We start from the raw sequence: 16,153 nt of genomic DNA, 5'->3' as shown, positions 1-16,153 counted from the left end.
TCTGTAAATCATTGTCGCTGTCAAAACAGACATCAAATTTCAAGTGTCTTTTTCTGGCAGCTTTGAGCGCAGCTGTCTCTCTCTCTCTTAATACCACAAAGTCTTATTGGCATCCCGCTTCCGCTGTAAAATAGGCAAATACAAATAGGAAACGTTTCACTGCCATTTTATTTTCGTTTCGTTCTTGTATCTAACAGCCGTTCAGCAGTTGCGAGCAAAAAAAAAGCGCAATGTACGCAAGTGGAAGTTTTTTAATTGTTTCAGTTGTGTTTCGTGCACGAGTTAGAAAATTATTTGACGTAGAGGAAACACCATTGATGAGTAAGGTAAATAAACTGGTATACAAATTGTAATTTTAGAATAAAAAAGAAGACTCAAACTTATTTTCATGACTTTTTCTGCATAATATTTACGTTCAGTGTCAAGAATTGACGTGTTTTAAATTGTCATTTTTTGTTATTTTACTCATAACCACATATTCCACATTCAGACAATCCCTACATTCAAATTGCTCACATCCACAATTTTTCAATAGCAACGCAGGAGCCGGTGAAAGACCGGAACAACAATCCATTCCTTATTCGAGCAGTTCTTGCCAATCTGTCCCACCACCTCCATAACCAGCATAAACAAACCATCGTCATCATCATCAAGTGGTGTTGAACTTCATCCTACGCCTGGCGGGATCGGAACTTTGATTGGCTTCATTCCAGCGCCAATTCAAATAATGACCAAAATCGTTTTCATCCACTCCAGCAGCAACATCAGCAGCTTCATCTTCATCATCTCCCATCGCACTAGACTCATCAAACAGCAACCTGAATCTTCTATTGGGTATCGATTTTACTCCAACCCCACAGACTCAGAGCTCGAAGACCGACATCCGCGACGATGATCAAAATTCATAAGTGAGGTCCTCACCTCTACCAGAGTTTAATCTGTCTCAGAAGTGGTCGCAATGAATCTCGGCAACCCGGCACCAACAGCCCGGTTGCAAGCTTAAAGAAAAGCGTGCCACAGGTTGATCCCGCTGCTAGATCGATTTTAACCGAAGCCTCGTTTAGTCAAAATCCGGGATCAACCGGTGTCTGAACCCTTTGAGGATCAGTCCACTCTCAAGTATAGTTCCACAAGAGTTCGAATGGCTGCAAAAGTTTGTCGATAGTATGGACATGAAAACGTTGAACGGAACCACTCCGCTCGATGATAAGTGGAAAGAACTGCAGAATTTTCTGGTGAGAATTATTTTTAATTCTTATGTCAATTATCGTCATTTTAATAAATTTGAAATTTCGTTACCAGGTCAAAGACGAATTCAAGAGACATGTTAGTGTGGCTCGACTGTTTCGGAAAAAAATTCGTTCCATGGATTGTGTGCCATACAATCAAGCCCGGATAAAGCTACCACATCCACTGATACATAAATGCAGCATTTGTTAAGGTAAATTGTATTCATGTAAGAAAGCTTACAAGTTAATTTTTGTTTAACCTTTGTATTTTCGTAAAGATGTTTCTGAAAATTTTAAGACTATTGTCTGTGAATTCTTTTTTATTCGTTTTGTAATGAGTCGTTTTTCTCGTTTTCTGTGTTTGTAAATTTTACAATTTTGTCTAACTACCTAGTTAGATAAGGACAAAACGTTAAGTGAGTCAATTCTACAGTTCAAAGATGACTATGGACGCTAGAAATCATTGATTAGCAGTCTTTTCGGGAATACAATGATACTCGAATGAGATTATTTTTCTCTTACAGGAACTTGGATTTGGCAGCCGACAGATAATTCTTACGCAGACTCCTCTACAAAATACCGTGAATGACTGCTGATTTGGTCTCAGAAATCGACAGTTACACACCAAAAATATTATAAAATTAAACGAGCCATTAACGCTTCGTGACCTCATAATTATTTGATCTAATTAATGAATGATTTAAATTCACATCATTTTGCATCTAAACTTTACACACTCGAAAAAGTTTATGGAATCAATTGAAGTATAAATTTCAAAAAACATAATTTTAAATCACAAAAGCGAAATTTAAATATTCTTAGATGTAATTTTATGTACGCCTGATTAAAAAAAATGAGCATCCCAACGGCAATCCTAAAAATGTAAACAAAGTTTTCAGCTGGTTTGGAACGTTCGGAGTCTTGCTGAAATTTAAAAGCTCTGTAAGTAGAACTATCTTTGCTTTCGTTTGCCAATAATACCTTTCACAATCTTATCCATTCTACATTTAGATGTAACAACCGTTTGTGATCAATATAACAACGGCGCTAGCTGACGTGGAAGAAATTAATAGTGAAACCAGTCCGGAAACAACTATGAAAATGGTAAGCAGACAATCCATACAACTTTTTGTTCCGCTGAGTAATAGTTGCTATCCCGATTCCCCAACAGCTGATGCAATTGCTCTTCGTACACGGTCCACAGTATCATCGAAATCGAGAGCTTGATGAACGAAGTTTGTCACCGGTCAACTGCCGGAATTGCAGACCTAAAAGTATCGATGTGAGAAACGGCAAGGAAGGAACTGACACATTTTATCAAGATGCTTTATCGAGATGTCTAAACTAGTGGGAAATTTGGAACCCGAATGCCTGACCGAGGAAGCAAAGGAGATAATGGGCATTTCGAAAAATGCCAATAGCATCTACCGTGAATTAGTCAACTGAAAACAAGGTAATCCTAGATTCTCAAACTAACCAGGCACTCGATTGAGCCAACGCTTAGCAATGCAGTACCTGGTATCAATTCCTAAACTGGTATGAATTACTAATTGAAAACTATTTAAAATAATGATGGTAAAGATTTTTTTTTATTATTTTAAAGGAAAAATGAAGAGTGCAGAGTTCGGTGCCATAAAAATAAATTCAATTAGCATCAACAACCCGTTAAAGGTTCCACCGGTGCCGTAACACATTTAATTTGTTATTTTAATAATACTCGCTGGAACTATGACTAACGGAAAAGATTTCAAGTCGATCCTAGAAACTTAGTTTCGTAAAAAACCAAAACTCAGGTACGTTTATACCTAAAATAATTCCTGGGACAAAATTCATTTAAGTATTTATTTTTCATTCTAGGACGTTATGAAATGTCAGACTTCTAAATACCGGTCCGCACTACCCGCACGGCAGAATTTTCGAAACCAAAAGGTCCGATAGTTTGTTCCGAAATACAAATTTCGTAGGCTGCACAATTTTTCGCCAAACGCATCTGCCTCGTTGAAGCCAACGTTTTGGCGTATTTAAGACTCGAATTTGAACCAATTTATCCGTCATCTGCTCTTGTCGAGCAGTCTACCTTTAGGCGTATTCCTTTACTAAGCGCGAGTTTCGTCGAACGTAGTTTCATCGATTCTTAATTAGCTATGCATTTCTTTTGACAGAATCTTATGCATATGGAATGCATTAAGTTCATATTGCTGTAAATAATTCCTTTGCCTTTGGAAATGGTTCTCTTTCCTGTTCCGTAGAGCCGGTCATTTCCGCCACAACTCGAACAACGGCTTGACAAAAAGAAAACAAACAAACGATTTGTGCGCATCAATTTTAAGCATGGTTTATTAAGATCCGATGCTACTGAGTTTGTCGATAAGCCAACAGGCTAATTTCACAGACGGGAATGAATTTCGTCGAAAGGTTGGTGTCACTTTCTCAATATGATCACGCCAAAATGATAGCTTTAAATTGTTTTATCGATCATGCCATTATGACGAATTTGAAGAAGCTGTACTCCGTACGGTATTTGACTAAAACATTATCTTCTATAAACGGTTCAATTTTAAACTACTGCGCCAACTCTCAAAATGTAGCTACATGTTGGCATCCGATAGTTAGTAATTGACTAAAACAGTATTCCAATTATCATTATGTTAGCTAAAAGATTGTATATTCATCAAACGAACTGTAATTGTAATACAAATTTATGGAACACAAAACGCATATTATCATTATATCTCTGAATAAATCCTTGAGGTCGCTTGAATTTATGGTTCTATAGTTTTACGTCAAAGAGAGTGTAATTTTATGTAAAATGCGACGTTTTTATTGTGTGCATCCAATTTGACATAAATTTACATCAGTAAGAATCTAATTATTTGTTTTTCGCAATTTATGGCTTCAAGCGTTTGTGTCGTTCTCTGGTGTAAAATTATGTCATAAGTGATGCTTCAATTTTGTGCATCCAATTTGACATAAATTTACACCAAAAATTTAATAGTGTGTATCGTTTGCCTGAATACACAAAATCGAGGTAGATCAAAATTTCATAATCCACGTTTCAACCCTTTCTTTAACAAAATTGTATATTTTTTAGATACTTGACACTTTTTGGCCAACGAAAATCAACCAGGAGCTTAGCTACATAGACGTATCTTTCCGCGGATCAAACAGTTTGATCTGTCGCAATGCATCGAACGGGCGCTACGGGCAATAATGCACGGTTCAGATGTTCCGCAACGTAACGCTGGTACAGAACAAATTGTGGCCTAAACTCTACGCCAAGTATCTGGTAAGGATTGTCCAGAATGTGATTGGGGCCTATTGGCAGCAGAACCAGGAATTGAAACAGATGATTCCCATGACAATGTTCAAGTAATTTATTAATAAATGGAATTTAGAAATTAAAATTTATTAACAGCTTTGATTTATGAATTGATTTGGTCGTCGTAAATGAAGGTAAGCGTTAATTCATAATCATTTCCATGAGTGTAGTTGTTCCACCTCAACTCAAAATATTCTTCTTTTTTAGGTCTTTATTTCATAACTTGGTAGCCAAAGCCATTTTTTATTGAATATTGACCGAAGCCGTTAAATTTAAGGTTATCATAACCGGAAATAGTAAAACGTTCAGTAATTTCAGCCTATGATGCACAGCGCATAACGCGAGATGATCAGTGTCTCCAGATAACACTTGAAACGAAATTTGTTTATTCTGACGAGCACAGATGACTGTTTTTTATAATAATTAATTTTAAGATACCTTTGAAATTTTTATAATTTTAAAATATTATTATTCAGTCCATCACAATTGAAATATTTCGCTTTAAGTGTTTTCTGGAGACTCCGATAATCTCGCGTAATGCACTGAGCATCATAAGCTGAAATTACCGAACGTTTTAACGGTTTTCGGTAATAATTACCGAAAAAAAAAATCAGTTTTCGGTAAATATAGACGACATTCCGGTAAAAGCTACCGAGTTTTCGGTAAAAATAACAGATTTTTCGGTAAAATTTAGTGGTATTTCAGTAATAATTACAAACATTTCGGTAAAATCCACCAGTTGTTCGGTAAATATTACAGAGCATTTACAGATTTTCAGTAAAAAAATCACAGTATTTCGGTAATATTTACCCGCATTTTAATAGCAATTACAGGTATTTCGGTAATAATTTTAGGTATTTCGGTAATAATTACTGGTATTTCGGTAACTATTCCGGTTGTTCGGTACATGTTAACGAGCTTCTAAAGTTTTCCGGTTAAAAATTACCGCCCTTTCAGTAATAATTACAGGCATTTCGGTTGTACAACACCGTTGTTCGGTAATATAACGAGCTATCACGTTGACAACTGTCAATAATTTGACAGATGATCTTAGTCATGATCTGTCGAGTTTCGGTAATGTTTTACCGAAAAAGGTCTGTAATATTTGACAGCTGTCACTTCTCTGCCATGAGAAAAATTACCGAACGGTTTAACGAACTCCACATGTTAGGATTTCGGTAAAAAAATTACCGAACTCGGTAATTTTCGTTTACTGTGTACATTTTGAAACAAAAAACGATTAAGTTAATGATCATTACAGCTTCCAATTTTCTTAAGGAAACTGTGAAAATCGTTGTTTTATGTTGAATTCATATCGTTCTGACGATGGTGAACATCAAGGTTAATTCATAATTTATAATGATTTCTGAACCGTGAAATTTCATGGTTTGAATTATTGTTTTCAGTTGTTTTTCTTATTATATTTATATTTCAAAATAAAATTTAAAATAACTATTCCGTTTGTTTTCATCATTTTTTATTCAAGTTCTTAGTATTTAAAAATAAAAGGCTTGTCACTTTTTACCTGCTGTAAAAAACTATCGAACCATTTACATTCTCTGTGTTTACACTTCAGCCACTGATCTCCAACCTTCAACACCGGCGGTTCTTGAGCCTTCTTCTCCACAACCATCCTCTGGGACACGGCTGCGTCGGACGTCTGACCTGCCCACGCCAGCCAAATTGTATGCGGGCCTTACCTGAAGTTGGGGAACTTTGCCGTCGCAGGTTCTGAAATAAAAGAAATTTCTATCATCATACAAATCAATGAATACCTATAATAATAAAAGTTCTTACCATCATCACTGCAGTTGAAGGCATCCTCTCCCTATCCGCCCTATTCAAATCCCGCAAGGTTGATTTCGGAGCTTTTCCGGATAACCTGATTTCAGCCGCGAAAATCACGAAAAGATTATCCGTAAAAAAAGTTAGAGCGCGAAAAAATTTCTCTACACGGAAAATTGTAAAAGGGCAAAAGAGCAAAAATTTATCAATTTTCGTATGGTTTGGATTTTCATTTTACCTTGAAATACATTGTAACATTAAAAGTTACAAGAAAAAAACTGTGCAACCATGCTTTTGATAGAAATGTCAACTATGGAAGATTTTGAAATAACAATATACTTAATGGTGACTTTCCAAATTATAGTAGTTTCAAGATTTTTATCGGTTGATAAATATTTAGTTTTTACGATGAAGTTTATTGTTAAATTGAAAATTATTGTTTTGTTATACTAATACCACGGTCTTGGCTATTCGGGTAGTTTATATAAAGAATCCCGAATAGAAAAACATTATGAAAAAACCATGAATTACATTTTCACGCAACCATGAGTTTTATAGTTGACACTATGCGAATCATGGTGCATGAAACCTTGAAAGCATTGTCAAATTCATATTCTTTTACAGTGAAATTTATGGTTTCGGCAAAATTCACCATGAAAAAAGGTGGTTGTTAAGCAACTTAACAATGAAAAAATGAACTTTTTCTCATACATTCTGGAACACAATAACATGAAGTTTATGGTTTTTACAGCTTCCAGTATTTTTCGATGAAACTGTTAAATTTATCGTTTTGCATTGAATTTCAATGGTTTTTACGATGATGAACCACAATGAAATTCAATGTTTATTCATAATATGTTAAAGCCTTCATAACCGTGAAATTTCATGGTTGGAAATTGATTTTATTAATTTTTTTCTCAAAATTAAATTGAAAAAAGTAACTTTATTATTTGTTTTCAAGAATATTTATTTTTTTAAACGGTTTTCTTTGGCACAATGATATACTCATTTGAATATTTTTATAATTTGTCACATTTTGCACGGCGTATTGGGTGGGCTCCTTTGCGCAACCACGGCCTTGGCACATCTTTATCTGGTCCATCTCCTCCAGCCCCGGGATGATTTCGTCATTGCCAGCAGAAATCCATCCTCACATCTGATCACAGCTATTTGTTCGCCGATGGGAACAATTTTGTTGACCCCGGCTTTCGGTCCGGTGAATGCGTCACTGCAATATTCAAACTCACCCGAGTTGAAGATGTGAAAGTTTCCTTCCGACGAATCCACTGCCAGTTCACTGTCATTCCGGAAAATGCTCATACAGGTGAGCTCTTCCTCGTATGGCTCCGATTGAATGTGCATTACCCTGTGTTTGGTTTAAATTGTTAAATTGAAATTTAGAAAGATTTATTTGGAAAGTGAAAAATGAGTCTCACCTCTGAGGTATGCTGATTGTTGCCAAATAACCATCTCCGCTAAACATATTTGCAGATATTTTCACTGGTCGTTGGTTGCAATGCTGGAGATAAAATCCTCCACCTCCTTGAGTTAGAACACTATCAAATCCGTTTTATATTCGTTGGCTTCGAGCGAAAAATGTCCGACAAAAAAAAACGTGTTATGCGTCAAATTCTTACACGGATAATTCGAAAGAAGTAAAAATAGGAAAAATTTATCAATTTTCGTATGGTTTGGATTACAATTTTACCATCAAATTCACTGTATCCATAAAAATCACAAGAAAATTGCTGTTATATCATGTTTCTGACACATTCGGCAACTATGAAGTACAATGAATAAACGATATATTTCACGGTTACCATTAAAATTATGACGATTTCAAGATTTAAAGTGGTTGATTAAGATTAAGATATTAGGATGAAGTTTATTGTTAAATTTAAAATCATTGTTCGGTTATATTAAAACCACGGTCTTTGCTACTCGGGATGTGATGGTGTTAGTGAGTGCGGAATTGTTATCTGTCAAATCAGATTCTCTCAATAGTCTAAAAACTCGTGCAATTGACAATAATACATTTTGATTTAGATATTTCCTTAAAAATAATTCTTTTTAAATTAACTTTTATTTGTAAGATTTCAGATTCATTATATGTTGGGAATCAAATGTCGCACTATGAATGAACGATTTTTTTTAAAATTCTTCTATCTTTAATCCCTTTTCATATCCTACAAAAAGAGAATCATATTTTATTGGTAAAGAAGCCTCCTTTCCCTTCTACCATTAGCATAGGAAGAATTTAAAGCCATTTTCCTTGCATTTCTAGTATAGGTAAAGGTGGCAAATGTTGCAATCATCGACGGCATTTAGTCAAATCGGATTGCGGAAGAAGTGTTTCAAGTAACTAACGGAAGTGGTTGAAATAAGTGAGCTGGAAATAAATGTCTTTTGAAATAAACCTATTTATCAATCGGAAAGAAATTACCTAAAACTAATCATCAGCTTGTTGCACTACATTGGTTCAACACTCGTTGCCCCGATCGTTTTAGGCAGGATGTTTGCCACACCAATATTCCTTGCGATTAATTTCTTCGTTTGGACCCAATAAACAAAAACAATCATTCCATGGCAACTTGCATTTCAACGATGAAAATTTGATCGAAATAAAATCGCCAGCTTCGATGATTTCAGTTTATTTTTAGCGATCGACGCTCCTCTGGTGCCGACATTGCCCATAACATTTGCGAAAAACTGAAAAAGAGTGTCCAGTCTGTATTATACCGTATTTTTTTTCACCTGGAGGCAAACTAGAGGCAACCTAGGTTCGCTCTAACTGCTGTCATCGTGCTCATTTATTGCTCGAGAGGCAACCTAGGTTCGCTCGAAAAACGGACGGAGTCGCCCTGAGAAGAAAGTCAGTTTTGCGAGAAGTTCACCAATACTCTCAACGTTGTTGTCAAAACATTAGACAGCTGTTTTTGGCTGAAAGCAAAACAGTTGAAATAATGAACGGGAAAATGATTATTGCCGCGATTTTGAACCTCTCAGCCAAGCAAAATCGTACTATCTGCTGTCCAGTGCAATCCGAACACGAAAAAGGCAATCCGGATGTGAAGAACCGAATGAAGAAATCCAGAAGGGAGAACAAAATGACAGCTGCATGTAAACATTGCGCTCGTTCTCACGCACACCTACGTATGGAATAACTCGAAACCCGAAAGTTGCTTTTTTATTCTGACGGTTCCAGAGCCAAATCCGGAATCAAAAAAAAATACGCCATTAGTCTACTTGTACTTCATTTAGTTCCGGAAGAACTTTTTAATAGCTTGAAAATAAATGGGAATGAAGTAGAAATTACGAACTCGATGGTCGTTTTAAAGAAAATCATCACATCAAGCAAAATCGTGGCCTACTCATGATGTTCATATAGAGCAGCAAGTATGTAGCTCGATTTTCAAGCGGTATCCTCGTGAGTTGTTTGAATGTGAGTCTAGTAACAAATATGGTTGTTTAATTTGAATCAAATTAGCGGACTTGAGAAGGTGACACATGAAGAATTGAAGAAGTATTTTTATCGATTTTTTACTGCTTATAACAGTGCTTTTAGAAGCTGGTTAGAAGCTGTTTAGCTATTTATACGAACTTTTTGTCAACTATAAAGTTCGTTTAGCTACTTAAAAATTGAGTTGAAAAGAAGTTGTATTATTACAATACACGATTGAGCTGATCAAACCTGATAGAGGAATGTTATCCGAACTTTTAGTTTCTTGAGCCTCTTCCTCTGCCTTTTATTCAGGTAACGAGTCTAACGTTATTGCGTGTGTGATTGGAGGAGTTTCTGTGGAAATGCTGGTCGACTCTGGTGCCGATGCCAATCTTATCAGTGGAGAGATGTGGCAGAAGATGAAAAGCGAGCAGATAGAGGTGTTTACATCAAAGAAAGGCAGTTCCCGGATCTTACGTGCCTACGGAAGTATGGCGCCTCTCGTTATTCTCGGATCATTCGTTGCAAATATTTCAGTTGGAGATCAACGCATTAGGGCAGAGTTTTTCGTTGTCGAAGGAGGGCAACGGTGTCTACTGGGGGATAAGACTGCTAAGGAATTAGGTGTGCTGAAGGTTGGGCTCCACATAAACAGCATCGAAGGTAGTCCTTTCTCGAAGATGAAGGGTGTAAACGCAAAGATACGGATGCTACCAGAAGTAGTTCCAGTTTACCAACCTATGCGACGCATTCCCGTACCACTGGAAGAAGCAGTGGACCGGAAACTCGATGAGTTACTTAAACGAGACATCATTGAAGTAAAATCAGGACCTACGACCTGGGTTTCACCACTGGTTGTGGTTGGAAAATCAAACGGGGAACCGCGACTATGCCTCGATTTGCGGAGAGTGAATGAAGCGGTGTTGAGGGAACACCATCCAATGCCATCAGTGGATGACTACTTGGCAAAGCTAGGACGTGGCAGATTGTGGAGTAAACTTGATATTAAGGAGGCGTTCTTACAAATTGAGTTAGAAGAAGAGTCCAGAGACGTGACAACCTTCATGACACGACGAGGACTATATCGTTTCAAACGATTGCCATTTGGATTGGTCACTGCTCCGGAGCTATTTCAGAAAGCGATGGACGAGACTCTGCGTGGCTGCGATGGGGTATTCTGGTACCTTGATGACGTGCTCGTTGAAGGAAAGGACCTAAAGGAGCACGATGAACGCCTGGATCAGGTTATTGGTTAATTTCTTATTGATGAAATAAATGAAGAATTATTTTTGAAATAAAGTTATGATTTCTGTTCAGAAAAAAACTTGTTTGATGTTAAGTGAGCTACTCTTTTAAGTATGTATTATTGTTGTTTGCTTTGCAGGTTCTTACTCGATTGAAAAATCGAGGTATTGAACTAAACTGGGAGAAATGTCAATTGCGTGTTACAGAGTTAGACTTCTTGGGGCACAAGATAACTGAAAATGGAATAATGCCGGCGAAGAGTAAAGTTCAAGCTATTCAATCTTTTAGGGAACCTCAATGCGAGACAGAATTGCGTAGCTTTTTAGGCCTTGCAAATTATCTTACAAAGTTCGTACCAATGCTAGCTACTGTAGCAGAACCGTTACGGAGGTTACTACATAAAGATAAGAAATTTGAATGGACTGCAGAGCAAGTACAGGCATTCAACGCTATCAAAGATGCTATGGGCCGAATTGAGAATCTGGGATTTTATCGAGTTGAAGATAAGACAGCAATAATTACTGACGCCAGCCCACATGGTTTAGGGGCTATTTTGATCCAGATTGATGATGTTGGTAATCACCGTGTGATCAGTTTTGCCTCTAAATCTCTGACTGACACAGAGCGGCGCTATTGCCAAACGGAGAAGGAGGCTCTAGCCATTGTGTGGGGTGTGGAGCGCTTCCAATATTATCTCCTGGGGAAAACATTTGATATCTACACGGACTGTAAAGCTCTCAGTTTCCTGTTTACCCACCGTTCGAAACCATGTGCGCGTATAGAGAGATGGGTATTGCGCCTTCAGGCCTTTGACTACAAAGTAGTATTCACGTCGGGAAAAAAGAATGTGGCAGATATCTTGTCGCGTTTGTCAGTTCAAGAGGCGATTCCGTTTGACCAGTCGGAAGAGATACTAGTTCGCGAGATTGTCACACAAGCAGTTAATACTTCTGCTTTAGTATGGCAAGATATTGTAGAAGCCAGCAAGGCAGACTCAGAGATTCAGGAAGTTCTGGAACTGTTAGAAAAAGGAGAGGATCAAAATCTACCGATTAATTATCGTGTGATTGCTAATGAGCTCTGTGAAATTCAAGGCGTCCTTGTAAGGGGCGATCGCATAATTATTCCACTTTCTCTTCGGGATAAAGTACTCTTGACTGCCCACGCAGGTCATCCAGGAATCACAATGATGAAGAATCATCTCCGATCTCATGTTTGGTGGCCAAAGATGGACGCACAGGTAGAGAAGTTCGTAAAAAAGTGCAAGGGATGTACATTGGTAGGGGCACCAGAACCTCCGGAACCACTACAACGAAGTAAATTACCTAGTTCTCCATGGCATACGATAGCACTGGATTTTTTCGGTCCTTTACCGGAAGGGCAATATCTTATGGTTGTAATAGACTATTATAGTCGTTTTATGGAGATTTGCGAAATGGATAAAATAGCTGCGCGTGACGTTATTCGAGAGCTTTCTATTATGTTCAGCCGATACGGAATTCCCGTTGCACTTAAAGCTGATAATGCTCCTCAGCTCAGTAGTGAATGTATTGAGCTGAGAGAATTTTGTGAAGCTAACGGTGTCAGACTTATGAATACAATTCCATATTGGCCACAATCAAATGGCGAGGTTGAGCGCCAAAATCGCTCTATCCTTAAACGTTTCCGAATCGCTCAAGAGCTTGGGAAGGATTGGCGCCAAGAGCTGTACCTATATCTGCTGACCTATCATTCATCAAAACACCCAACTACAGGAAAATCTCCAGGTGAGATTATGTTCGGTCGTCGTATCAAAAGTAAATTGCCGACGATTTTGTCTTTTGAAGAAGATCCGGAAGTTAGGGATAGAGATGCAGTGGTTAAGGAGAAGGGGAAACAGTATGCTGATCGAAGACGTGGAGCAAAGGACAGTGAGTTGACAACAGGTGATCATGTACTGGCTAAAAGAATGCGGAAATCCAACAAGCTTGATTCGGATTTCAGTAGCGAAGAATTTGTTATTCGCGAAAAGAGCGGAACGGATACCATTATCCAGTCAGCTGACACTGGTAAGCTGTACAGACGGAGCTCAGCTCACCTGAAGAAAATTGCAAGTCAATGTGAATCATCTGAAGAAAACGGAAAAGTTCAAGGTGACATTGATTCGTCAGCAACAGTTGTCGTTCCGCTCACCGAACCTTTTGAAGACCTTGGACCGATTCAACCATCAGCTGGTGTTGACAAACGTATTAGACAACCACCAGCAAAACACGCCGACTATGTGCCACACTAGAACACACCTCCTTGATGGCATTGTCACATTTTATAAAATAAATAACTATCATAACAAATACTTGTTTTTATTTATTCTAAGGGGGGGTTGTAGTATATTGCATTTACTCATACATGTCAATTCAATGATATTGGCAACCTTGCATCCAACGATGTACAATATGAGACTAGACTGGCAGACAGTTTGACAGACGGGCACGCGGTGGAGAATCCGCCTTGAGAACGGCATTCATTGTACGGACGCGGACGACACGACACAACACCTAACTTTAACATTTATCATAGCTCTCCCACACGTATTCGGATCGGGATAATCCGATGTATAAAAAATAGGCAATAGGCACGCATCTTAATTTAAATTTTTTTTTCAAATCTTAGGATTATAAAAAAATCATATAAATATGGAAGTCTGAATTATGTTTTAAATTATTACAATTTTCTTCCAACTTCAAGCCGATTGGAACTTCTTCCACTATAGCCGGAATTTTTAATTTGGAATATTTACTGATTGATTTGTTTAGTTTCATCTTAGACGAATCATTTCATACAACGACAGGAATACGAAAAAAAGCTGGATTATCACTGCGACTTTTCTTTATCAATGTTGAAAATGCCTTTTTGAATTGTATTGAAGCGTAATATTGCTAATTTAATAAATTCATGACATTGCTAAAGAATTTTTTATTGGAAAAGTCTGCTACCGAGCATGCTTAGAAAATAAAGCAATTGCTAGGAGATTTATCGAGCGATTACTTCAGATTTGGGCTTTATTCATACCAAATTAGCTTGTTCTAAAAGTAAAAGCTCCTGACAGAGAAAACAGCTGTCAAAAAAAACTTTATTCATATCAACCGAAGCAATTGCTTTAAACGACTGCTCGATTTGGTTTAGCAAAAGCAATTGCTAGGTTTTTTTCATACCACCTATTGTCTATGTATAGGTCTGTGAGCAGATTTTACGGCGCACAAATTATTTGCACGGGGGTCTAAATAGGTGCAATCTACGCAGTTTGTTAAAGACGGCAACGGTGCGTATGAAAGTTGATTTTTTGGTAGAAATAATTTGAAGTAACTGAATTCTGATGTTGGTCCTTTTTTCATATAGTCCCTTTTCAACTTTTAGCTCATGGTACCCGAATAGAAAAACATTGTGAAAAGATCATGAATTTCATTTTCACGCAATCATGAATGTTATGGTTGAAACTATGCGAATCATGGTTTATGGAACCTTGAATAAACTGTCAAATTCATAGTTTCCGACAGTGAAGTTCATAGTTTTGGCAAAATTTACCATGAAAAAAGGGGGTTGTTAAGCAACTTAACAATGAAAAAATCAACTTTTTTCCATACATTTTGAAACAAAAAACGATTAAGTTAATGATCATTACAGCTTCCAATTTTCTTAAGGAAACTGTGAAAATCGTTGTTTTATGTTGAATTCATATCGTTCTGACGATGGTGAACATCAAGGTTAATTCATAATTTATAATGATTTCTGAACCGTGAAATTTCATGGTTTGAATTATTGTTTTCAGTTGTTTTTCTTATTATATTTATATTTCAAAATAAAATTTAAAATAACTATTCCGTTTGTTTTCATCATTTTTTATTCAAGTTCTTAGTATTTAAAAATAAAAGGCTTGTCACTTTTTACCTGCTGTAAAAAACTATCGAACCATTTACATTCTCTGTGTTTACACTTCAGCCACTGATCTCCAACCTTCAACACCGGCGGTTCTTGAGCCTTCTTCTCCACAACCATCCTCTGGGACACGGCTGCGTCGGACGTCTGACCTGCCCACGCCAGCCAAATTGTATGCGGGCCTTACCTGAAGCTGGGGAACTTTGCCGTCGCAGGTTCTGAAATAAAAGAAATTTCTATCATCATACAAATCAATGAATACCTATAATAATAAAAGTTCTTACCATCATCACTGCAGTTGAAGGCATCCTCTCCCTATCCGCCCTATTCAAATCCCGCAAGGTTGATTTCGGAGCTTTTCCGGATAACCTGATTTCAGCCGCGAAAATCACGAAAAGATTATCCGTAAAAAAAGTTAGAGCGCGAAAAAATTTCTCTACACGGAAAATTGTAAAAGGGCAAAAGAGCAAAAATTTATCAATTTTCGTATGGTTTGGATTTTCATTTTACCTTGAAATACATTGTAACATTAAAAGTTACAAGAAAAAAACTGTGCAACCATGCTTTTGATAGAAATGTCAACTATGGAAGATTTTGAAATAACAATATACTTAATGGTGACTTTCCAAATTATAGTAGTTTCAAGATTTTTATCGGTTGATAAATATTTAGTTTTTACGATGAAGTTTATTGTTAAATTGAAAATTATTGTTTTGTTATACTAATACCACGGTCTTGGCTATTCGGGTAGTTTATATAAAGAATCCCGAATAGAAAAACATTATGAAAAAACCATGAATTACATTTTCACGCAACCATGAGTTTTATAGTTGACACTATGCGAATCATGGTGCATGAAACCTTGAAAGCATTGTCAAATTCATATTCTTTTACAGTGAAATTTATGGTTTCGGCAAAATTCACCATGAAAAAAGGTGGTTGTTAAGCAACTTAACAATGAAAAAATGAACTTTTTCTCATACATTCTGGAACACAATAACATGAAGTTTATGGTTTTTACAGCTTCCAGTATTTTTCGATGAAACTGTTAAATTTATCGTTTTGCATTGAATTTCAATGGTTTTTACGATGATGAACCACAATGAAATTCAATGTTTATTCATAATATGTTAAAGCCTTCATAACCGTGAAATTTCATGGTTGGAAATTGATTTTATTAATTTTTTTCTCAAAATTAAATTGAAAAAAGTAACTTTATTA

The 16,153-nt window shown here is 36.8% G+C and overlaps 2 protein-coding genes and 1 long non-coding RNA gene across 5 annotated transcripts; 2 read left to right on the top strand and 1 right to left on the bottom strand.

The window, feature by feature from the left end:
* The first annotated feature begins 63 nt into the window (after positions 1-63).
* On the top strand, positions 64-3,924 carry LOC129738788 (uncharacterized). Of its 3 annotated transcripts, XR_008735637.1 has the most exons (8): positions 64-326; positions 536-1,235; positions 1,303-1,441; positions 1,754-2,171; positions 2,241-2,333; positions 2,401-2,765; positions 2,833-3,022; positions 3,087-3,924. It is a non-coding gene; the product is annotated as an uncharacterized LOC129738788 (long non-coding RNA). The 3 variants fall into 3 exon arrangements; XR_008735638.1 differs by lacking the exon at positions 64-326 and having other exon boundaries at positions 334-1,235; positions 2,401-2,682; XR_008735636.1 differs by lacking the exon at positions 64-326 and having other exon boundaries at positions 334-1,235; positions 3,087-3,923.
* A 3,358-nt stretch (positions 3,925-7,282) lies between these two features.
* Positions 7,283-8,421, bottom strand: LOC129738786 (WD repeat-containing protein 55 homolog). The gene is made up of 2 exons (XM_055730081.1): positions 7,770-8,421; positions 7,283-7,699 (listed from the first exon to the last, which is right to left on the bottom strand). Exons 1-2 carry the CDS (start codon positions 7,814-7,816, stop codon positions 7,423-7,425), a joined length of 324 nt encoding a protein of 107 aa, XP_055586056.1. The 5' UTR covers positions 7,817-8,421; the 3' UTR covers positions 7,283-7,422.
* A 1,223-nt stretch (positions 8,422-9,644) lies between these two features.
* LOC129738785 (uncharacterized protein K02A2.6-like) lies at positions 9,645-12,568 on the top strand. The gene is made up of 2 exons (XM_055730080.1): positions 9,645-9,775; positions 10,064-12,568. Exon 2 carries the CDS (start codon positions 10,138-10,140, stop codon positions 11,029-11,031), a length of 894 nt encoding a protein of 297 aa, XP_055586055.1. The 5' UTR covers positions 9,645-9,775; positions 10,064-10,137; the 3' UTR covers positions 11,032-12,568.
* Positions 12,569-16,153: the final 3,585 nt, after the last annotated feature.

Source organism: Uranotaenia lowii, chromosome 1, assembly GCF_029784155.1.
Source record: "Uranotaenia lowii strain MFRU-FL chromosome 1, ASM2978415v1, whole genome shotgun sequence".
In the NCBI taxonomy this organism is placed as follows: Eukaryota; Metazoa; Arthropoda; class Insecta; order Diptera; family Culicidae; genus Uranotaenia; species Uranotaenia lowii.
This window is presented reverse-complemented; position numbering and strand designations above follow the sequence as displayed.